We start from the raw sequence: 25542 nt of genomic DNA, 5'->3' as shown, positions 1-25542 counted from the left end.
CAAGTGGGAGGAAAACATTTACTCCTAGGAAAGGCTTTCTCTTTCTTTTCTTATACAGCAATCCAATTTAATTTCCCCCACATTTTCTTCCTTCCATTACCAGAGCTATAAAGTCAAAGTGTGTATATCCTCCACTTGCTAGTAAAACTTCTCTATGACTGTTAATTTTTTAAAGTCCAAGGTAGGATATTGATTCTCAAACTTCTTGGTCTCAGAACCCCTTTACAATCTTAAAACTTCATGAGGACTACAGGTGGGTCCTATCTATCAATATTTACCACATTAGAAATTAAAACTGAAAAATTTTATTATATCAATAGTCTTATGACACTAATAATATTAATCAAAATGTAATTATTATATCAAGAACAACAATAAACATTACATATTTACATAAGTGACATTTTTTCCAAAACAAAATAGTTTGGGGATTGGCAAATGTTCTATATGACTACAAATCTCTTTAATGTCTGGTTTAATAGAAGATGGTTGTATTCTCATATCTGCTTTCTGTATTCAATCTGCTGTGGTATCACGTCATGTGACTTTTGTAAACCTCTGTGACATACTCATGAGAAAAAAACTGAAAGATAAATAACATTAGCATTGTTATAAAAATACTTTTGTCCTTATGAATCCTCTGAAAATCTTTCAAGTTTTCCTAGGGTTCCCCAGACCACTCATTGAGAATCGCTGGTCTAGGGAAATCACAAACTGATTATGAACTGTGAAAATTCCTTACCATCTCTTTGTCTTACCATCTCAGTTTCTATTGTGAAAAAGAGATATTTAAACAACCTAATTTCTAACGTCTTTCCAGCTCTACAATTTCCTGATTTAGTAAAGCTTTTCCATATCTGATGCCTTCTCTTATCCCAGCATTAACTCCTTTAAATTTGAGTTTGCACAGTTCAATTTCATGGAATCCTGCTTAATTTTACTCACTGAACATTTCTTTTAGCAGCTCAGCTAGTTTTATATCCCTTTTCATTCAAGGCTTCTAGTCAGTTCTGCTAGGAAATCTTTAGGCTAATAACATCTCAGTCCTTTCAGAAGTTAGCTTTTTAAAATAAAAATAACATAGCAGTTTTAAATGACTGAAATAACAAATAAACAGAGTCTGGACAAAGGCCATAGATTTTTAGTTATAGAATTTGTTCCCACTGCCTGTCTTTTAAATACTGGTGTTCTTCAGAGATCTACCCCAGACTGACTTCTCATCCCATCCTTCACATGCTCCTCGGGCTGTCACATTCTTTTTCTGGCTTCAGCTATAGGATGGTTGCTCTAAATGTGTATCTCCTGCCTAAATCCATTTCCAGTGCTCCCTTCTGCCTGGACATCTAACTACCAACTGGACATCTCCTCTTAAATGTGCCCGAGCACATTAAATTCAAACTGTATACATTGTCTATCACCAATAACTAATTATTCCTCCTATGTCTCCGGTCTTATTTATTTTTGTCTCCAGTTTGAAATATCAGCTTCACCAATCCACTCAGTCTCCCAAATCAGTTATCTGGCCAACACTCAAATCTCCTCCCCCTTCAACACTCATATCCAGTTGAAACAAAGAGGTCTCTGCCACCTTCTCTCTTTCCTAGATTATCATATTAACCTAATTGGTTTTATTCATCCCAGTCCTGTTTCCCTCCAAACTCTTATATAACACAGCCATCACACACAGTGTGAATCATCTTCACACTACTGTGTAGAATCCCGTAATTGCTTCCTTTTGCCCTTAGATCAAGTCTGGACTCCTTTATTTTGTGTCTGACTCCTCTGTCAGTCACTCAGTTATGTCTGACTCTTTGTGACCCCATGGACTGCAGCATGCCAGGCTTCCCTGTTCTTCACTATCTCCTGGAGTTTGCTCAAACTCATGTCCATTGAGTCGGTGATGCCATCCAACCATCTCATCCTCTGTCATCCCCTTCTCCTCCTGCCTTCAATCTTTCCCAGCATCACGGTCTTTTCTAATGAGTCAGCTCTTTGCATCAGGTGGCCAAAGTACTGGAGCTTCAGCATCAGTCCTTCCAATGAATAATGGACTCCTTAATGTGGCAAAAACAGAAATCATCTAGATCTGCCCCCTTTTAGCCTATTTTCTACCCTGCTTCACCATCTTCTCCAGGATGCAACCACAAAGTAGTTTTCAGGTTCATATTCTACTTCAGCTTCAGGTTTCTAGAACATGGTAGGTACTTAATAAATATTTGCTTGATTGAGTTAAATTATAATTATGAAAAATATGTTGTAAGCAGTAGTTATGCCTTTGTGATATAAAGAAAAGAAAAAAATTCAGGAATGGTTCCAGGTTTCTGCTGTAAGAGTAAATACAATAGTAATACCATGAAGGATGATGAATAATTATACTTGCCATACTGCAGTTGGGTTAGAAATGCCTGTCACATCTCAGTGTGATTTGTACTTTGATAATCCTTAAAAGGTTAGAGTTGAGAAACCTTTATGTAAAGATCTTGTAAGGGCTTTACAAGGAGCTACTGTAATTTATTTTTCTTTAATAATTATCTGCCATTTGGCCCTATTAATAAGTATCCTTGAATTTTATGTTTTTATTTACATAATTTATGTACATAATAAAAATTACATATTTATTTACATAAATATGTAAATAGCTATTTACATATTTCCAAAACTATATAATGAGATCTATACACTTCTCAAGGCGTCCCAGGTGATGCTAATGGGCAAGAACCTGCTGCCAGTGCAGGTGACCTAAGAGAGGCAGGTTTGATCTCTGGGTTGGGAAGATCCACTGGAGGTAGTCATCGCAACCCACTCCAGTATTCATGCCTAGAGAATCCAATGGACAGAAGAGCCTGACAGGCTACAATTCTTTGGGTCGAACAGAGTCGGACACAACTGAAGAAACTTCTCATGATTGCACCCATATATTTATTTATGAAGCATATTTTATCAATTCAGTTCAGTTGCTCAATCATATCCAACTCTTTGTGACCACAAGGACTGCAGCATGCCAGCCTTCCCTGTCCATCACCAACTCCTGGAATTTGCTCAAACTCATGTCCAGTGATGCCATCCAACCATCTCGTCCTCTGTCATCTCCTTCTCTTCCTGCCTTCAATCTTTCCCAGCATCAGGGTCTTTTTCCAGTGAGTCAGTTCTTTGCATCAGGTGGCTAAAATATTGTATCTTTTATACCTTCTGACAAAATTACTTACAGAAATCTATTTTTATTTAGAATAAATTAAAACCTCTGAATAAATCAGGGCTCTTGCCCCAGAATGAGAGTACCACTAGTACTGAAACTATACATTCATGATTCAATGAATGATTGTCTAAAACAGGCTTGAAGAAGGAGAAGACCTAGGAGGAGGAGGAGAAGAAACAGCAACAGCAACAAATGTCTGACACTTCGAGTTGGGGTATTTTCCCCACCAAACCCGTGACAATCATGAGTCTGACACTGTTGGGTTTTTTTGGTCTTATTATCAAACATAGACTTGTCTACCCTTGTGGAGTCTCTCTTTCAAATTCCTTCTGATTAAAAAACAAACAGAACTGATTAAAAAACAGAACAAACATAAAGCCCCAAGCCTCCATGCATTCTGCGGTGGAACACTACCTTTCTTCATATGGGATCCATTAAGGCAAACATGTGACATTTGTGGTTAGACTGTGATTTCCCTGTAATAGTGACTGATGCTGGGGAAAAGCCAAAAGCTTCCCTGTGTAGCAATCTTAGGTTTTGTCAACACCCTCAGAGCAAAGAGAAGACAGTTTTGGGCCAAGCCAACATCAATAACACTTCCCTGAAGCTGTAAATAGAAGATAGTCCCTGCTGATACAACATCAGGTCAACACCCAGAGCAGCATATGTGCTCATTAGTAACACTGACAATGACTACCTACAGCCTGTTGTCAGAAAAATAAAAATAAACATCCTCAGATGATGTTTGGTTTTTACCTGCTAAGAGCAATCTCCCAGGGCTAGTTTTCAGTAGTAAGACACCAAAAGTCCTACTGTTACATACACACACGTTTTTCAGAGTAAAAATTGATTTAACATGTTGATCAGGATATTCATAAGTTGTAAAATGTTGGGTTAAATGTTATTTAATGGATATTCCTAGAGAATGTACTATGTGCTAAGCACTTTGCTTGGCCCTGGATAGTTTATGAAGATTAGGCCACAGTCCCTGCCTTCAGGTAGCATGACTTTAACAGGAAAAAGTCGTGAGTATCACAGGACTGGTATCACAGTAGTGCTTCGAACAAGGAGCTCTGGGAAACAGAGGAAAATGTAGTTATTCAGAAAGGAGGAAGAGAATGGATAGAATGGATGACACCTGAATCAATATTCCCAGATGATTAGGAGTTTTCTGAGAAAGGAAGAGAATAGAAGAGGTCTGCATTGAAATAGTCCATGCAAACAGTGAGAAAGTGTACAAGGCATGCTGAGTATCTCAGGGGAGATAAAGAGCAGTATCTGAGGATCTCTTAGTCTAAGGAAACGGCTCCCAAACTGTGGTCCAAACAGTGATGCAGCAGCAGCAGCAACACCTGGGAGCTTGTGAGACATTAAAACTTTTAAGCCCCACCCCAGACCTACTGAATCAAAAACTCTAGGGCTGCACTTTAACAGCATTTAAAATCTGCATTCTACTTTATACTTATCTTTCCAAATCACATATTTGCCTATCTTCTAAATTACCAGGTGCTTCCTAACTATGATTCAAACTGCAGAAGCCCTCAAATAATTCAATCATATTAAAAGAAAAACAGAAGAAAAGTACATAAAAAACACTATATGTATGGCTAGAAATACTATCCAATGTCAGGCAACAAACTGGAAAAAAAGTTTGCAAGCTACATCACAAAGGGGTTCTCTCCCTAATATATAAGAACTTCTATAAATATAGAAGAAAAAAATCTAGTAGTTCAACAGCAAAATGAGTGAAGAGTACTAACACTGTACAGAAGGAAAATATACATGTATCTCAAGTACAGGAAATAAACTCAACCTCATCCATGATAAAAATGTACAAACTAAATACTACTGTTACATGCCATTTTAAAAATTGACAAAAATCTTAAGTTTGATGTTGATGAGGATATAGGGGGAAAGGCATTCATACTATGGAGGTGGGATTGTAAAATGATATACCTGCAATGGGTGCAATTTTGCAAGAACCATCAAAATTAAAAACATGTTTATCCTATCCAACAATCTCATTTCTGATAAATTTTCTGAAATAACTGCACATGTACAAAATGAAATAAGTACAAGGCTACTCATTTCAGTACTTGTAAAAGCAAAAGTTTGAGGATAGCATAAATGGCCACTACTAAGGGACAAAATCAAAGTGTTAGTCGTTCAGTCATGTCCAATTCTTTGCAATCCCACGGACCATAGCCCACCAGGCTCCTCTGTCCATGGAATTTTCCAGGCAAGAATTCCGGAGTGGGTTGCCATTCCCTTATCCAGGGGACCTTCCTGACCCAAGGATCACACCTGGGTCTCCTTCAGGGAGACTGAGCAACTAGCACTGCTACTACTACACTACTACTACAAGGGACAAAATAAATTTTGACTTAATCCATAAAGTGGAGATTTACATAAAATTTTTAAAGTATATTTTTTATGTACTGATAAGGAAAGAGTTCTTAAATATACTGCTAAGCTAAAAATACAAAAATAAATAAATAAAATCTGCATTTTAACAAGTCTTCCTGGTGGTTTTGATGGGAGCTGAAGTTTGAGAGCCAGTAACCTAGGGACACAAAGTAGATGGAGGTATCAAAAGCGTGTGACCTACAACAGGGATAAAGAGGCCAGACTTTGGAGAAAGACAAATCTGGATTCAAATATCTGCTCTGCATCTTACTGACTTTGTAACAAGATACATGACAATACTGGGAAAGATACTTAAAATCTTTTGAGATTTAAATGTCCCATCTCCTGATTGGGGGTGACATACTATTACAAGAATTGAATAAAATATTTGTAAAGTGTTCAGTTCATTCACACTGGAATATAGCAAAAGATAGGTAACAATTTTAATAAGAACATAGTTGTGATAAAGTTCTATATTAGACATACAAAATTTGAGATAACTGTAGTATAACCCAGTGACAGAATCCAAAAGAAGCTGAAAATGTGTGTGGAGGCCTCAGAGAGAGACTGAGAACTATATGGGAAGGACACAAAATATAGGCAGTAGCTACCACCATGTGAGTGGTCAAGATTATCCAAGGAGGGCACAGAAGAGAAAAGGACACCAACACTGAAGAGTATAATGAAGAACAGTCAGCTTGAGAAGGAGCTTGAGAAAGAAAGCGCAAGACAAGGGGAGACCCAGGAGCCAGTGTGGTCAAAGAGGCCAAAAGAGGAGTGTGAAGAGAAGCAGATAGATTAACAGTATCAAATGTCACTAAGTTTAAAGAGATAGAGATGGTAATAGAGGATAGATAGATCCACAGATGGATAGTAGATAGATAAGGAGGAGGGAAGGAGGGAGAGGAGGAAGGGAGGAAAGAAAGAAGAGGGGGGAAGGACATTGCATTGGGTAGTTAAGAGGTGATGTCAAACTGCTGAGAAGGAATTCCTTCTTGAAGAGTAGAGCAGAAGCCTGACCCTTATAGGCAGAAAAGAGAAACCAAGATGAGGATCAAAAGCTGACTTGAAAAATTAAGTTGTGATGGAAAGAAGAAAAATTGGGTGGCAAAATCAGTGGAGATCAGAATATGAACAATATCTTTAAGGAAACAAAGATGATCATAGAGTTGCAGGCTGAAGAAAGAAGTCAGTGATGAAGAAGAAAGGGAAGTTACAAGCAAGTGAGAAGGCAGTGAGTAAGGCAGGAAAATAGATGGGAACAGGTAGAAACTTTAGCATGGAAAAGTAACAAGAGCAATTTTTCTCTGAAGCAGAAAACAGACAGTAAAATCATAGCTTGGGGATGAAGGAGGAAAATGGGGAAAAGGGTAAGGTGATGGTGCTGGACACAGAATAAGCACTTGTGACATTAGTTATACTCACTGCTACAAAGTTGAGGCTAAGTTGAGGATGACACAAGTTCAAAAAGTTAATACATATCACAACTCTCAGCACATAACTAGAGTGAAATCATCCTTGAGAAGTTTCCATATAACCATAGCATTATCAAAAGATCGAAAATACTCTCAGCCACCAACCTATGACATACCTATGACAGACATCCTTTTTCTGAAATTGTTGAAATCCAAAAAGGCAAGCAATTGATAAGTAACTAGTGTTCCCAATTCTTCTATTGTTATTGTCTCTGGGGTCCGAGACTTAAAGATGAACCCCAAATTTTTTGCAGCAGTCACTAGAGCCCCTTCATCAGGTGACTGAACTTGGTAAATCAGCTGTCCTAAAAGGAAAAGAAACAAGTGGATTAAATAATAAAAAGAAACAGATTATTAATACTGAAAATAGTAACATTCACAGAACACCAACATCAATTCCAACTCATTCTATAAGACCCAACCCAAGTGTCAGCTGTAGAAATTAGACCTTTTCCACTGACTAACCAGCTGACCTGCGGAACTCTTAGGACACCGTGTATAACACTACTAGAGCCCTTGTCAGCTTACAGGAAAAAGCTCATTCCTGCACTGCCTCCCTCCTGTGCGGAAAGCTTCTTAGGTCAGAGACCACACCTTTGTATTTTCAATGACTAGAAACATGCCAAGAAAGCTTCACAAACTAAAACACTTAATATAAATTAACTCACATAATCCTCATGGCAATGAGGTAGAGATTATTAAAATTATTACAGGCATACCTCAGAAATATTGCAGATTTGGTTCCAGACCACTGCAATGTAGCAAATATTGCAATAAAGTGATTCACATGAGTTTTTGGTTCCTCAGTGCATATAAAAATTACATTTACATTATACTGTAGTCTGTTATATGTTCAATAGCATTATGTATAAAAAATATACATACTTAATTTAAAAATACTGTGAAAAAATGTTAATAATCTGAGTCTTAGGTAAGTCATAAGATTTTGGCAATAGTAACATCAAAAAATCACTGATCACAGATCACCATGAGAAATATATGTGTTTGTCACTCAGTCATGTCTGACTCTTTGTGACCCCATGCACTGTAGCCTGCAAAGTTCCTCTGTTCATGGGACTGTCCAAGCAAGAACACTGGAGTGGGTTGCCATTTTTTCTCCAGGGGATCTTCCCCACTCAGGGATCGAACTTGGGTTTCCTGCATTGCAGGCAGATTCTTTACCAGCTGAGTCACCAGGTAAAAAAGTTTGAAATTTAAAAGAATTACCAAAATGTCACATAGTGACACAAAGTGAGCAAATGCTGTTGGAAAAATAGTGCCAATAGACTTGCTTGATGCAGGGTTGGCACAAATGTTCAATTTGTAGAAAACACAATATATGTGAAGTGCAATAAAGTGAAGCACAATAAAATGAAGTATGCCTGTATTTCCATTTTATACTGGTAAAACTTATGACTGAAAATGTTATGTGACTTTTGCAAGATAACACAACCAGAGTGATGAAGCAGACATCACAAATTCCTCTTCAGTCTGCTACTAATGATCTTTTCATGAAAATACATCAAAAAAATCCCTTGAAATGTAAGGAATCAAACCAGGATATTAATGATTGGTACCTGGTATTGAGTATGTGCTAGAGTGGGAGTAAGAGGAGAGAAGAGAGGAAAAGAATGAGTGGGGGGAAAAAATTAAAATACACTTAAAAACCAGCATGAATAAAGCAAGCCCTTCTATATAAAATTATCTTTGTATGTAAAAATAAATTAGAAAAAAGTAGGCAAAGCTAGATCCATATTTACTGATTTATAGTAACATCCAGGATAAATTGTTAAGAAAACTGGGTGCATATTAATCTATGTACTAGAGTTCTGTTTTTGTTAAAAAGAAACTACCTACATATCTATATATATATGCATATATGTATAAGCAAGTAGAAAATGTGAAATTATGTACACCAAATGTTAACATTAGTTACCTCTCTAGAGACTGAATTAAAGTTCAGGGAAGAAATTATTACCTTTGCCTTTATAAATCTTTATGTTGTATGGCTTCATTTGCTACAATAGGCATAAATTAATTTTTGAAATTAAAAAAATTGAAGCAATAACTTCATCTATTATGCAATGACATTGATAACTTCCAATTCTGGAAACATGGTGGACTAGGTTCCAGGGTCAATCTCCTCTGTTAGAATCAGCTATAGAGTCTATAAATAAAAAGCATTTAAATATGTTTGCATGTACCCAGGACTGGCAAGAAAGCAGCAGTTGCTCAGGTCAAAGACTGAGGGAAAAAAAATACAGTTGGAATAAAGGGTGGGCATTTTTGAAATTAATTGGTTTCCAGTATCTCAGGGCTTTGGTTAGAAAAGACATAGTCCAGGGAAAGAAGTATAATAGGAGACCACTTCTTAAAACTGAGCACCCTCCCCACTCAAAAGGATGTTCTCTCAGTGTGAAGGTAAACTGGAAAACAGTGCCCATTTTAAGAGTGCCTATAAGGAAAACTATTTATAAGAGAAAAAAAAAAACTATGCTGAAAATTTATAACAGAAAATTGACTTTCATGTATATTTGCATCCTAAATTCACAGATCATCCAGATATTGTGAATTTAGGATGCAAATATACATTGGTGACTAAGTGAAAGTTGCTCAGTCGTGTTTGACTCTTTGCGACCCCATGGACTACACAGTCCATGGAATTCTCCAGACCAGAATACTGGAGTCGGTAGCCTTCCCCTACTCCAGGGGATCTTCCCAACCCAGGAATCGAACCCAGGTCTCCCACATTGCAGGTGGATTCTTTACCAGTTGAACCACAAGGGAAGCCCAAATAGTGTCTAAAGGAAATGCAAATCCTTTCTTGGAGAAACCAGTCTTAGTCTCAGAACCTGAAAAATTTCTACAAATGAAGTCCCAAATAAAATGGTCAAGATATAATTAGAACCAACAGAAAGAACAGAGAGAATAATATTCCTAAAAACTTTAGATATTGAAGTTATCAGAAATACTACAAACAAATATTTAATGGATTTCAAAAAAATAAAAGGGACAAAATTAATCAGATTCGAAAAAAGAATTAAACTTCAGTTCCGTTCAGTCGCTTAGTTGTGTCCGACTCTTTGCGACCCCATGAATCACAGCACGCCAGGCCTCCCTGTCCATCACCAACTCCCAGAGTTTATTCAAACTCATGTCCATTGAGTCGGTGATGCCATCCAACGATTTCATCCTCTGTCGTCCCCTTCTCCTCCTTCCCCCAATCCCTCCCAGCATCAGGGTCTTTTCCAATGAGTCAACTCTTTTCCAATGAGTCAACACAAGGTGGCCAAAGTATTGGAGTTTCAGCTTCAGCATCAGTCTTTCCAATGAACACCCAGGACTGATCTCCTTTAGGATGGACTGGGCAGATTAAATACTACTAGAAAGAATTGGTGTACAGGGAAAAAATGGAGAAAATTCCAGAATATACCCCAGAGGGACAAAGATGAAATGAAATGAAAAAAATCAAAGAATTATTAAAAGACATAGAGAATAAAGTGAGAATGTTACACACTAAAGATCTATTACAAGAGAGAAAATAAGCCAGAGTCCATACTTGAAGAAATAATATGGCTGAGGAAATGCCAGAAGTGATAAAAGACAACATTCTATAGACTCAAGAATCTCAATGAATTCCAAGCAATACAAATATTTTAAAAATTCATACCTACCCTAAGAATATGAAAGAAGAAGAAATCTCAAAAGTAACCAAGGACAGATCACCTTCAAGTCACAACTGAACTAACAGCTGCCCATGCAGTAACAGAAATAGAAGTCAAAATAAAATATAGTTAAATATCTTCAGTGTGCTGAAAAAATTGTCATCTTAAACCTCTGCACACAACAAACATCATTCAAGAATAAGAATGAGCCAGGGGAAGTGGGATTGTGGGAGAGAAGGATTGAGAGTTTGGGATTAGCAGATGCAAACTATCATATACAGAATAGATAAAAAATTAAGGTCCTACTGTATAGCCCAGGGAACTATATTCAATATCCTATGAAAAGAATATAAAAAAGAATGTATATATATACACACATATATATATGTGTGTATATATATAACTGAGTCACTTTGCTATATAGCAGAAATTAAACACAATATTTTAAATTAACTATACTTCAGTAAAAAAATTTTTTTTTGAAGAATAGGGATGAAATAGAGTTGTTTTTAAAGTTTTTGAGAGTTTACTACTAGTAGCTTCTGCCTAAAAGAAATTCTAAAGAATGCATTTTTGACCAGCAGAAGCTCAGTGATTGGACAGCATTAAAGAGCATAGAAATGAGTAAATATATGAATAAATCTAAGTAAACTGACTGTAAAAAACCATAAAAATAACCTCTTGAGGGACTGAAAAAGAAAATATAAGACAAAAATACTATATAAATAAGGACAGGGTTTATTAGTATTGAAGTGTTTTAAGGTCCTTATTTTATGCAGAAAAGCTTAGGCTTTGTTGAATCAATTATGCTAAAAGTTCTAGGCTATTAACTAAGAATACAAATCTTATCTGTATTCTTAGAATACAAATTCAATTCTTAGAATACAAATGAGATTTGTATTCTATGTATATTATTGTCAAGGCAATAGAAATAAAATTGACCTAAATCTGTAAGACTAGAAGAGGCAGACAAATGATAGGGCAAATATACAATACAAAATAAGATGGTAGAAAGACATCTATCAGTAACTACAGTAATTATATATTAAATTGTTGCTGTTGTTGTTTAGTCACTAAGTTGTATCCGACTCTTTTGTAACCTCATGGACTACAGCCCACCAGGCTCCGCTGTTCATTGGATTTCCCAGGCGAGAATGCTGGAGTGGTTTGCCAGTTTTCTTCTCTAAGCGCAGTGATCAAACCCGTGTCTCCTGCATTGGCAGGCGGACTCTTTACCACTGAACCACAGGGAAGTCCATATATTAAATACTTAGAACCTAAACATATTGATAATCAACAATGGGTAATTGACTAAATGTTCTGTTTACAATTTGGTTTGGTTAAACTAGATATTCTTTTAAATATCAAAAATTTTGCCATTTACAAGAGATGTGTCTAGAACATTAAAAAAAAAAAAAAAGAATGGCAGGAAAGAGTATGGAAAGCTGAACAATGCAAATACTAACAAGAGGGAAACATCAGTAACTATACTGGATCAGACAAAATAAACATCTATAACTATACTAACATCAGACAAAATAAACATTAAGGCAAACATGTTACTAGAGATGATAAAAAGGGTAAATATACATTGATAGATGTTTTCATTTTTAAAAAATTTAACTCTAAAGCTGGTAGCTAATAATGTGATCTTAAACATACAAAGTAAACATTTGCAAAACAAAGTAGAATTAATGAATACACAATTACAGTGCATCTAACCATGCTGTGTCTTACCTTGCGACTCAGCTGGTAAAGAATCTGCCTGCAGTGCGGGAGACCTGGGTTTGATCCCTGGGTTGGGAAGATCCCCTGGAGAAGGGAGAAGCTACCCACGCCAGTATTCTGGCCTGGAGAATTCCATGGACTGTATAGTCCACGGGGTCGCAGAGTCGGACATGACCGAGCGACTTTCACTTTCACTATACAATAGTGATTTAAATACACTCTCACTAATCAAGAAATCAAGTACTCAAAAGAATCCAGAGAGGGAGAAGATTAAACAATACAATTAACATACAGTATCTAGCAGATATATTAAGAACCTCATTTTCAATAACTGGATAATGCACATTTATTTCAAGCACACACAAAACACAGAAATTGAATACATATCAAGTCATAAAGCAAGCTTCAACAAATTTTAAAGGACTGATTTTAAGGCAATAAGAAAAATTTTCTAAATTTTTGTCTCTTTAACTGATGTCCACCTAAATAGAAAAAAAACTTGTATTGAAGCCTTTGTACCTTCCACTTCTCGCTTCTAAAATTTTATCCTGGCAAAGGGAATGAGAATATCAACTTTCCCAAATGTCTCCATGAAACAAAGAGCACTCACTTAAAATAAAAGCAATACCCTCAGCTATAAATTATAGAGTCATGTAGTTTTAAGTTCATCAGATTTGGGTTCTGTTCTTTATCATAACTAACATTTATGTAAGTAAAGTTTATATTTTCCAGTGCTCTTGAACATACATGGATTTAAGTCATCTATCCTATAATTAGAGCTTTAAAAGGAGAAAAAAATGTAATTTCCCCTTATTTAGTATTGTAATCCTTCATCAAGAATTTGAAATCTCAAAGACAAAAACTGAAATAGTTGAAATGATACACACATTTAATTCTCTTCACTTCAAAATGCTTTTATATGGCAGAAGAGATCAGTCCATATCCACGAGAATAGGTACAACTTAATAGTAATAATACTAAAATGTTAGTAAGAATGTAAAGGTACTAGAACTCTCATATACTGACAGTAGGAACGTAAAATGATACACCATTTTTGGAAAACAGTTGGGCAGTTTCTTAAACATACCTATGCTATGATCAGGCAATTTCCATTCCTAAGTATTTATGAAAAACAAACTTGTTAACATTTTTAAAGACGTAAAAATGTTTATGGCAGCTTTATTCATAATAATCCAAAGCCAGGAATAACCTAAATGTCTGAACAGAGGGCTGGGAAAGAATAAAAGTGGTAAACATATTCACACAATGAAATGTTACTCAAATTTAAAAGAATGAACCACTGATTGATATGACAACATGGATGAATGACAAAAACATTACATTGTATGAAAGAAGCCAGACACAAAAGAATACATATTGTATGATTCCATTTATATTAAGTATTAATATAAGAACAGGTAAAACTCATCTTTGATGATAAAAATCAGGATAGTGGTTGCTTGGGCAGTGGTTGGTGATGTGGATTAGAAAGAAACATAAGTAATCTTTCTTGAATGATGGAAAAGATTAATACTTTGATCGGGATGGTGGTTACATGGGTGTATTTAATGGTCAAAATTCATCAAACAATACACTTAAGATCTGTGTTTTATTGCATTTAATTATATAACAACAGACAGAATGGACTTTGGGGCACAGTGAGGGAGGGAGAGGGTGGAACGAATACAGAGTAGCATTGAAAATACACATTACCATGTGTAGAATTAGATAACTGGTGAAAATTTGCTATGTGATGCAGGGAGCTCAAATCAGGTGCTCTGTGACAACCTGGAGGGGTAGAAAGGGGTGGGAGGGAGGCTCATGAAGGAGGTGACATATGTTTCCCCATGGCTGATTTGTACTGAGGTATGGTAGAGACCAACACAATATTTTAGGGCAATTATCCTCCAATTAAAAATTAATTTATATATTAAAATATCACAATATGAAAAAATGGTAGTGATACCATAAAAGAGGAATGAGTATTTTCAGTGAACCAGAAACTTGAGAAATGTCTGAAAGATAAAAAGTAGATTTGATAAATGAATAGATAAGAAAGGAGAAACATACAGTTCAAAGAATTTGAAACAGAAAATTAATACAGAGTTAAAAGCAACTCGCAAAGTTTCTCCAAATCAGAATCAACAAATGAGAAGAGCAGAAGTGATCTTGAGCTGAAGAATTCCACTCAAGCTTGCCGGGACCACTTGGGCTCCCCCTCCTGCCAGCTTGCTTCCAACAACAGGCTACAGTGATATTTGCCTCAAGATGAAACCTTGAAAATGTTCTTCTATACTAAGTACACAATCCACCTAAGGAACCCTTTATGGTTTTCATGCTGGGGCTGGAGACCAAAGCTGAAAACAGCCAGAAATAGCTTCAGAATCCCACAAGGATAAGAGAAATTAATTAACAAGAGAAAGGGAGTCCATGACTGTGATACCTTCTTTTAGGCCAGACCTTAAGTATAACTTTCTCTGAAACGAGAGTTCTAACACAGAATCCTAGCACTAGATTTGAAAAAATAAGTTAAGCCCAGGTATCAGATGAACTCCGGGAAGGGAGTTCATGCCCAAAAGACAAGCAATGTTTTGTGATTCTCCCCAACAATTCTGGGAGATAGGCCGCTATCAGAACCTACATTCACCAAGAGGCAAACTGGGATGCTCAAACACAAACAAGAACAGGCAACAGCAAACAATAAAACATTTGAGAACAACATGAAAGTTAGACACAGAACTCTAAAGACAATATTCCATAAAATGAAACACAGCAGAGGAAACAAAAGATTTCAAATTAAGAATAATTAATATCCTCAAAGAGATCTAAGAAAATATCATATTATTAAAATAAAATCAGATAGCTATTAAAATAGAGCTTAAAAAATGAAATAAACTTGAAGGCAGAGATAAAAAAAATTTACTTAAAGGCATTGTGATATCCTCAGATAAAAATATCTTTATTGGCATTAGTATTAAAGATCAGTTTAAGCATTGTTGTATGCAAATACAGTGTTCAGTCATAAAAAAAATTTATCCCTTTTAACTGGCTTATCTAGGCCCTCATCTTTTTACTGTTCCTAATTTTTTCTTTTCTTTTAAGCCTCTCCATACTTTTGGAAAACATTCAGTATACAAATAAATACAAAGAAAAGCTAGTAATAGGTAAAGCCCTTATGCGATGCTGTATTTTGGATTAGAAAATCCTTCCAATTCCAAACATTTTAATGAAAATATACCAATTTAAAAAACAAGACTCAGACACACTTTGCACTTACCTGCACTATTTTCCTCTGACATTACAGTGTGGCAGAGTGCAAGTAACCTAAGGAATTCATGCACTTTAGGATCCCCCAGTTCAATGGATTCCATCAAATGGTGGTCAAAAAATTGAAATGTTCTGTCTGCTTGAGGGCTGACTGAGAAACCCACAGTCTCTTTTTTCTGTAGGAGAACAACAACAAAACTGTAGACTTCATTCCAACAAAAGTCTTTTAAAATTCAAAAACACTTCCTCTAAGTATTTTTAGAGTTTGTATGACTTTTCAGCCTCCAAAGTCTGGCACTAAAATGGCTTTCTGGTTCCTCATTACTGTTAAATATCATCTTCTCATTTCAGAGCCATGTAAGCCTTCATTACCAGAGCAATAAACCTTCCAAAAGCATATGGGGAAGAAAAACATCCAATGGCTGTACAAATTTTCAAATGTTTACTTCAACTTCAAAATACAAAGAAGCCCTAAAGATTGAAAGTTGCTTTAAAAATCTACTTGATGGAAAAACTTGACCTGACTTGAACTCATTTTGGCAGCAATATCTGACCTGGAATAGTATGTGTGCAATTATAGACTTTTTAAAGTCTACTTAGCATGAATTAATATTTTAAGATAGAAAAATATTAATGTGTTTGATTACAGTGTACTTTCTCTGATCTCACTAAAGAAACTGCAAAATATTATGACAGAATTAAAAGCAAGATCTTGAGATATCTGCACTCACACAATCATTACAGCATAATTCACAATAGCCAAAAGGTAGAAACAACATAGGGCTTCCCTAGTGGTTCAGATGGTAAAGAATCTGCCTGCAATGCAGGAGACCTGGATTTGACCCCTGGGTTGGAAAGATCTCCTGGAGAAGGGAATGGCTACCCACTCCAGTATTCTTGCCAGGAGAAATCCATGGACAGAGGAGCCTGGAAGGGTAGAGTCCATGGGGGCCACAAAGAGTCAGACATGACTAAGTGACTAACACTTTCACTTCACTTCAGAAACAAAAGAAACATCCATCAACTGATGAATAAAGAATATGTGGTTTTATATATCTATATATACACACATACACACACACACACACACAAAGAATATTATTCAACCATAAAAAAGAAACCTTGTCTTTATGCTGCAACATGAATGAACCTTGAAGGCATTACATTAAAAGAAATAAATCACTCACAAAAGAATAAATACTGCATAATTCTATTTATGTAAGATATTTAATGTAGTAAAATTCACAAAAACTGAGTGTAAAACAGTAGTTTCCAAGGACTAGAAGAATGGGGAAGTGGGGCATTGCAGTTCAATGAGAAATTAGTTTCAGATGTGCAAGGTGAAAAAGTTCTAGAGATCTGCAGTACACACTGTGCTCATTGTTAATATTAGTTTACTGTCCACTTAAAAATTTATTGATCACAAAAATGAAAGAAATAGGATTAAAGATAGAACAAAATAGAAGATAATTTTAATATTAAATAAGATCTCTGTTAATTCACTGACTGATGAAAAGCATAAAACATACTACTAATTTTTAAAAGTTTATTACTCAAAGGACTAGACCTATGATAAGGTCTTTGCAAGAACAACTGATGAGAAAATACTTTTCAAATACACTTTGTCTTGGAGACTGCAAAATAATATTTTAAATATAATACTTAATATATCCAAGTACATGAGAATACATACCAGTATACAAAGTGGTCTGTCCATTAGCTGTGTTTATTTCAGAATCATAGAGGCTTATTTTAATCAAAGATTGTTTTGTTCATGTATTAAATTTAAAAACAACTACCCAATAGGAGAAAAAATTGATCAACTCACTAGTAAGAAGTAAAATACACACTGGCCTTAGACTTCCCTAAACACCCGCCCCGACACACAGGGAAGAAACTGTGACTCATAAAGATTATAGCCTGTCAGACTAGAAAAATAAATAGAAGGAATTCAAATTGGAAAAGAAGTAAAACTGTCACTGTTTGTAGATGACATGATACTGTACATACAAAGTCCTAAAGATGCTACCAGAAAACTACTAGAGCTAATCAATGAATTTAGTAATGTCATTCAATGATTAAGTCAACAGATAATTCTGAACTGCTATTTCTCATGAACCCTTCTTGAAACTGGAGGATACACTTCGACCAAATAAAAGATAACTGGAAAAACAGTGGGAAAGGGAAAAATAGTTAGTGGTAAGCACTGAATCTTATTAACTAAAGAACTAAATATAAAAGAAACAGATTAGGATTATAAAATAAAATGCATATGCTATAGACATTGACTACATAGAAAGACTGCTTAAAAATTAGAAGATTCTGATGTCCTCATTTTAGTATTTGAAGGTCAGAAGATACCATTTAAAAACTCAAATCAACTAAGAGAAATCTATGTACACCTAAGATTAAGAAGCATCATTAATAAAAATAGTAGGAAAATGTGAGGGAAAAAAAGATAAACATAATAATTTCACCATTTTTCATATTAGGAAATTGATAGATACTCCTTACAAAAAAAGAATTAAGAGTATTCTACAAACCCTTGAAAGTATACAGTGGAGAAACAATGAAATATTTTCCTAAATACTGTAAGAAAAGCAAACACATAGTCTGTAGAATCCATACAGAGAATTATTAAAAATTATAAAGTATAATCTAAAATATTTAACAAATCCAATGTAACGGCCTTAACTCACTTACTAAAAAATTGCATGTAAGTAAAATCCAATCCTATGCTGTACATTCTTAAGAGACATATCTAAAACAAAGTTATTCAGGAATATTGAATAAAAAGGTGGGCAAATGCAAATCAAAAGTTAACCAGGAGATACGATCTTAATATCAAATAAGGTTGCATCCAGGACAAGGAGAATTAAATGAATCAAAGAAGAGCACATTCACGATAAAAATATAACTACTATGAACATCAATGCACCTTACAATAGCATCAATAATCATAAAATGAAGACTCAGGCTATATAGGAGAGCTAGAGAGAGAGACAGAGAAATTATCAGAACACTTTTACTAACCTCTTTAATCCAAACAAATGACAAAAAAATAACGACAGAAGACCTAAATAATATAATTAATAAGGTAGAATTAAATGACAATACAGCTAATTTTATACCTTGAAAACAGAAAATACATAAACTTTCATTTTAAGGACTCTGGAACACTGACAAAACTGATCATATTAAGCCACAAAGAAAACCTGAATAAATCCCCCAAAGTAGAAATACAAATCTATTCTTTTATTAAAAATATTATAAGGCAGCGGCGAGTCCCAATCTCTTCGAAATGTTTAGTTCTTCTCAGGGTTCAGTGTGGGTATTCAAACTGATATAACAAAAATAAAGATATTACAGGCCAAGATCCATGTAATAAAACTAAAGCAGTGTTCAGAGGGAAATTAATAACCACAAATTCTTGTACAGAAAAGGGAGAGAACATTTTTTTTTTTAATTTTATTGAAGTACAGCTGATTTGCAATGTTGTGCCTAATTTCTCCTGTACGGCAAAGTGACTTTTTATATAGTCTTGTCAAAAATCAAAAACTTTAATAAAACATTGTGTTAGTGAAGGCAGGAGAAAGCAGACACTCTTGTACATTGCTTGTGGCAGGGTACACTGGTGGATAAATGTACACAAATAACTGATTCACTTTGCTGTATAGCAGAAATCAGTACAACACTGTAAGTCAAGTATATTTCAATAAAAATTAATTTTAAAACATAAAAAATTTGATAAAACATTGTGTTGGTGGAGGGTAGGAGAAAGCAGGCATTCTTGTACATTGCTTGTGACAGGGTAAATTAGTGCAAATTCTAAAGAGGACAATTTGGAAATATTGATCAAATTACAAATGCACATACATTTTGATTTAGCAATCCCATTTCTAGAAATGGAACTTGTTAGAGAGTATAGTATCCATGTGATATAACATGTATACATGGTTACTTTTGTTGCATTTCCTTTACAAGCAAAATGTTGAAAATATTCTGAATGTCCATTCCTACCTCCTTACATAAGTTAAGGAACATCAATATAATAAAATATTATTCACCATAAAAAGAATTAGGGAGCCCTTTTTTTCCCACTGATATAGAAGGATCTTGATCATTGCTAAGGAAGAAAGTTAAGCACAATAAGCATAGTTCACTACCACCTATGTAAAAAATTTAGAAATATATTTGATTGTATATAGAGGGGGGAAAAAGACAGTGAACTCTGTGACTGGGAAACCTGAATAAGAAGGAATTTTGAACCATATGAATCTTTTTTTTAAAGTTACATATTAAGTATGTAATAGTGGAAATTAGGCTTCTAGGAACTCATCATTTTTTAAAAGCATGTACAATTTGAAATTAAAAGTAAGAATGAACTTAATCACCTCCACACCTTAGTCATGTCAGTCTTCTGACCCAGGTCATCATGCACTTCGCCTGCCAAAATCAAAACTGAGAATTAAAAATAGATGAAATTGAAACTAGATTTATACATTTAGTTTGAAGAAATATACTTATTTATTAAAGTACCACTACTAGATGACATTATGAGTTCAAACCTAGACATTTTTAAGAGTGTTTTCAAACAGTAACGCTAGACATGGCAATTAACACAGAAAGATACTCATTTGCCCAAAACAGAACTAAAGTCAATACACATTAACACAAAATAAGTCATAATTTTGTTTTTCTGTAAATTTTATCATTCTGTTGTTACATCATCCATGATGTTTGCACAAGGCGAATTTTTGTTTTTCACTTTATACACACTGTTGGGGAATCCAAAATGGCATCCAAGACAGACCTACTCTCATCAGTGCTAGAGCCTGGTGGGTAAATCTTTGTCTATCTTGGTCTGGGCCAGATACATCTTTAATATCTGTAATGGCAAGGTCAAATTAGCATGTAAACATTAAACAATTTCAGAGCCTTCTGTGGTCAGAGAACATAGCCACCCATGTGCCAAACATTTAAAAGTAACTATTCTTAATATAAAGCCGATATGTGCTTATTACAAATATATTGGAAAATACCAGGATTTTTAAAACAGAAATGAAAATCTTTAAAAAAAAAAAAAGATTTTCATTCCTGTTTCGTGGATGACAGAACTAAAGAACAGAATATAAAGTGACATGTGAAAGTCACTCAGTCGCGTCCAACTCTGTGCGACCCCATGGACTATACAGCCAATGGAATTCTCCAGGCTAGAATACTGGAGTGGGAAGCCATTCCCTTCTCCAGGGGAGCTTCTCAACCCAGCGATCAAGTCCTGGTCTCCCACACGATTCAACTAAAACTAAAAAGTCAGCATGGTATAGTAGTAGTGTTAGTCACTCAGTCGTGTACGACGTGTGACGCTGTGGACTGGAGCCCAGCAGGCTGCTCTGTTCATGGAATTCTCCAGGCAAGAATACTGGAGTGGGTTGTCATTCCCTTCTTCAGGGGATCTTCCCAACCCAGGGATTGAACCCAAGTCTCCTGCATTGCAGGCAGATTCTTTATCCTCCGAGCTACCAAGGAAGCCCATGGTAGATTTTTAATTCAAATCTCTCTCTTTTCACTGTTCAATACAGACGTGCATGCTAAGTCGCTTCAGTTATGTGCAACCCTCTGGACCGTAGCCTGACAGGCTTCTTTGCCCAGGGGATTCTCCAGAGAAGAATACAGGAGTAGGTTGCCATGCCCTCCTGAAAGGGATTTTCTCAAGCCAGGGATCGAAACGGCATCTCTTACATCTCCTGCAGGTTCTTTGCCACTAGCACCACCTGGGAAGCCCCTCACTATACAAGAGTAGACCCAAAAAAGCACTGATAAAGAGTTACTGGTTTTTTTTCTGGGGCTCACGTATAAATCTAGAATATAGTGAGGCTGCTGTATGGGAGGAATCCCTGAGCTAGTGAATGAACCTCACCCAGAACCTGGAATTTAAATACCAAACTCACCACAGTTATGTTCTAGTCATTACCCCCTATGCTATAACTCTGATAAATTATAAAAGCAAACAAACTGTCTTTGTGTAAAATGGTGTTCTCAAAGAAAGCCTCTTCATAAGGCTGGTGATGAAGCAAAGAAAAACTGAAGTCTAAGAAAATGACAGATCCAAGAAAGAAAATAGAAGCTTTAGGCAAATAAGAATAGACTATAAAAACTTCCCAAGGCCTGGATCTATGGCATAAACAAGGCCAACTGTATGGGGGAAAATGATTCTGGAACAATCTAAGAGTTTTTTAGTAAGAATATATTTTAATGACATAATAAATTATTATAAGTTGGAAGAGCTTTATAAGTTAAAGATCTAAAGGCCTGAAAATTAAATCTTTCAGTTACTTTCCTGCCTTTTATGAGGGAAATTACAAGTTATCAATATCATAGGATTTGTAAATTTGGAGATTTGTAAAGATCTTGGGATATATATATTGTAAAAATCCAAGGACTTTTCTAAAAACATCCCCTGTGACAAACATATCTACAAATAAATCTTGGTCCACAGTCTTAAAGTTTCCTTAGGGTAACTTCCTAGAAGTGATATTGTTTCTATTATATTACCAATAAGTGCCATGGCAAAAGAATACAAAAGGCCTACAAAATTCAAACTGACTCCAATAACTCTAACAAAATTTTTTTCATTTAAACTGCTCCTGGACTATATTTATCATAAGTGTCTGAAAATAATATCAAAAGAAAAAATTTTAAGAAAAGGTTCTATTTTATTTAGCATCTTCATAAATATTAATAGTGATGTAAGAAAAATGCACAAGGTAACTGAGGCCGTGTGGAAGTCCAGGTTGAAAATTATCTGGTCTACTACCAGAGAAGGGTGGGGCAGGTGTGGATGGAAAAGTGAGAAAACCGTGGCAACCAGGGGTTATGGAGAGTGGAATAGCAGAGGGAGGTCAAAAGACAGGAGAGTATGAAAATCAACTTCTTATATTTCTTAGTTTTGCTCAGGATCAAATCTTACTTTAAAATATTTGGCAATGTGTGAAGTTTCCCATCAGGAGACAAAGGAAAGGTTTCTCTCTCTTTCTTGGATCTACTTTACTTCCTGAGATTTTGGAAAAAAACTGGACACTCAAGTTCACTGAAGTGATACTGAGAATCCAGAGGAACCTGACAGGGGCCCTCCGGAGAGCATCCATGCTCTCAGCAGAAGGAACTGTCTGCTAACTGGCCTGAGTCGGGGTGACAAGGGTCACATGTAACTAGAAAGGCTGAAAATCCCCAACAGAGCAGGTATCCTAACAAAAGCATACAAATTGGAACCCAATATTGATGAAACAGCTTGTCTGACCACTAAAGGTAACCCTGCGCAGTGTGAATTCTCAGGAATGAACTGTAAATTCTTACAAACACAGACACTAACATCAATTGAGGGCTGTTAGGAAGCAAGTATAAAATACTGCTTTTACTGAGATAAATCAGGCTCTGAAGAACTCCTCCCTGGGATATGGGTCTTTTAAGCAACACAGATCACACAGTTTGAGCAACGAAAGGAATCTTGGACAGTATCTAAACTAACCCTCATGGGGTTACATGAATGGTAACAGATCCAAAGCATTATCTGAATTATTCAACATTCACCCAGTAAATATTTAGCAAGTGTTTATTATGTGCCGACCACTCTGGTAAGTGCTGGTGGTCTCCATATTAATAAGAAAGCCAGAGATTTTTTTATTTAAAAAAAAAATAGGGTTTCTTAATTTTTTCAGGACTGTTAACAATAACAACAAAAAGGAAAGGTTTCTCTTACCATAGATTCTCCCATTAATGGAACATTTTTTAAAAGTCATGATGTTTTGAGTGAGGGTACCCGTCTTGTCAGAGAAAACATATTCAATCTGGCCTAGTTCCTCGTTGAGTGTGGTCGTTCGAGCTTCAGCAGGTGTTGCCTTCCTAGAGTAATACATCTTCCGATCCCAGTTTATAAAATAACTGTGTCCCAGACGAATTACTTCCACACTTTCATCCATTTAAATGGAAAAAGAGAAATACTCCATCAATCTCAGAACATACAAAGCTTTACCAAAGCAAGAAGTCTGCCAATGCCTTCAGAGTTTAGAAGAAAATGTGGATGCTCTATTTCCAGGTCCTAGTGACCTTCCGAGGCATCTCAGCAGAGTCTTTTCATAAAATGTTCAAAGTCATTTCCTCACAGGACCTTGAAACAATGGGCTGACTTGGCATAAGGCCTTCAGGAAGGTTCCATGCTTCTCTATTTACATTAAACAGGCCCAGGCCCAGTGGAGATTTCTTGTGTAGCCTACCAGTTATTTGATGTGACTTCACTTTACCAAAAGAGGTAAAAAGGAGTAGAGTAGGAAAAGGTAGAAAGGAGTCCCACCATGAAGCATGAAGCAAACCGGAGTAGATACTGAGTAAAATCAGGGTGTATTGTCATACTATGTTGCCCATTTACCAGAAAAAGAGCATTGTCTTGTGATCTAGTGGTGATTTATGACTTTCCAGTTCCAGAAGTGGAATTTCTAAAGCCAAGAGTATAATATTTTTTAGTCTTTGTCATACACAAGGCCGGATCAACTTTCAAAAAAATGACAACCATTTAAGTTTCTACCATTAGATTACTGAAAATTATCTTTTAGTCTATGCCAAGTCAAATGGAATCTTATTACTGTTTATTGCATTTCTTTTCTTATCAATGAGTTAAATATCTGTTTCAAGTTTTATTGGTCAGTTATATGTCTTCCTGCAATTATCTAATTGCATTACCTTCCTAGTTCATCTTTGCTATTCAGGTATTAGTCTATTTCTTATTGATTTGTATATATAGAATATATATCTATATACATATTAATATGTTACACAGTTTATCATTCATCTTTTAATCCTGTTTCCACTATTTTTGACACAAAGAACTTTTCCCTTTTTAATCAATCAAATTTATCAATGGTTTATAGTTTCTGTTTATAGGTTCTTTGGAGGAATTTTTGCTTAGATAAGCCTTCCCTATGGCAAGATTATATATATACAGATATCTATACTTTTCTTCCAGTTCTTTAATTTTTTCCACATTTAATTCTTTCTCGCAATTAGAATTTTCTGAAATATGACATGCATATGAGAAGCTAATTTCAATTTTTACCAAATGTATTCATCACCATCTGTTGAACAATGAATCCTTTCCCCTGTTGTGTTAAGATGACTCCAAGTGAAATGAAGTGAAGTTGCTGAGTCATGTCCAACTCTTTGCGACCCCATGGACTGCAGCCTACCAGGCTCCTCCGTCCATGGGATCTTCCAGCAAGAGTACTGGAGTGGGTTGCCATTGCCTTCTCCAGGAGACCTTCCCGACCCAGGGATTGAACCCGGGTCTCCCATATTATAGGCAGACACTTTACCGTTTGAGCCACCAGGGAAATCAACAAGATGACTCCATGTCACATATAAATTACTTCCTCACTAGAATCTGTTTCAGGCATTTCAATTTTGTTCCTTAATGTGTGATTTAATTTATCTCATGTTTTCATTATTATAGCTTTATAAAATTTGCCATATGAGGTAAGAAAATCTTCATTCTCTTCTTTTAAAAAAATTCTTAATCACTAATTTATTCCTCTTGATAAAATCAATGTGTTCATCAAATAAACTCTAGAATCACTGTATCAACTTTCTCATAAAACTTACTTGAGACTTCTATTAAAGTTATATTAAACTCAATTGCTTGAAAAGAATGAATATTTTATAATAAATACAACTTAAAGAAGGATAAATCTTCCCAGGAGTTCAACTTTGAAAAAGTACTTCTATTGGTAAAGAGTTTTAGTTTTGTTTTGTTTCA

The 25542-nt window shown here is 35.5% G+C and overlaps 1 protein-coding gene across 4 annotated transcripts in view; it reads right to left on the bottom strand.

The window, feature by feature from the left end:
• The window catches only part of ATP8B4 (ATPase phospholipid transporting 8B4 (putative)), a 261581-nt gene that overhangs the window by 73873 nt on the left and 162166 nt on the right, over nucleotides 1-25542 (bottom strand). For all 4 annotated transcript variants that reach the window (XM_065941225.1, XM_065941224.1, XM_065941227.1 and 1 more), the window contains exons 13-16: nucleotides 23497-23705; nucleotides 20140-20183; nucleotides 15748-15913; nucleotides 7194-7382 (exon numbers count right to left, since the gene is read on the bottom strand). In XM_065941225.1, coding sequence (XP_065797297.1) covers nucleotides 7194-7382; nucleotides 15748-15913; nucleotides 20140-20183; nucleotides 23497-23705 — 608 coding nt within the window. The remainder of the gene's footprint in view (nucleotides 1-7193; nucleotides 7383-15747; nucleotides 15914-20139; nucleotides 20184-23496; nucleotides 23706-25542) is intronic.

Source organism: Muntiacus reevesi, chromosome 7, assembly GCF_963930625.1.
Source record: "Muntiacus reevesi chromosome 7, mMunRee1.1, whole genome shotgun sequence".
NCBI lineage: Eukaryota > Metazoa > Chordata > Mammalia > Artiodactyla > Cervidae > Muntiacus > Muntiacus reevesi.
This window is presented reverse-complemented; position numbering and strand designations above follow the sequence as displayed.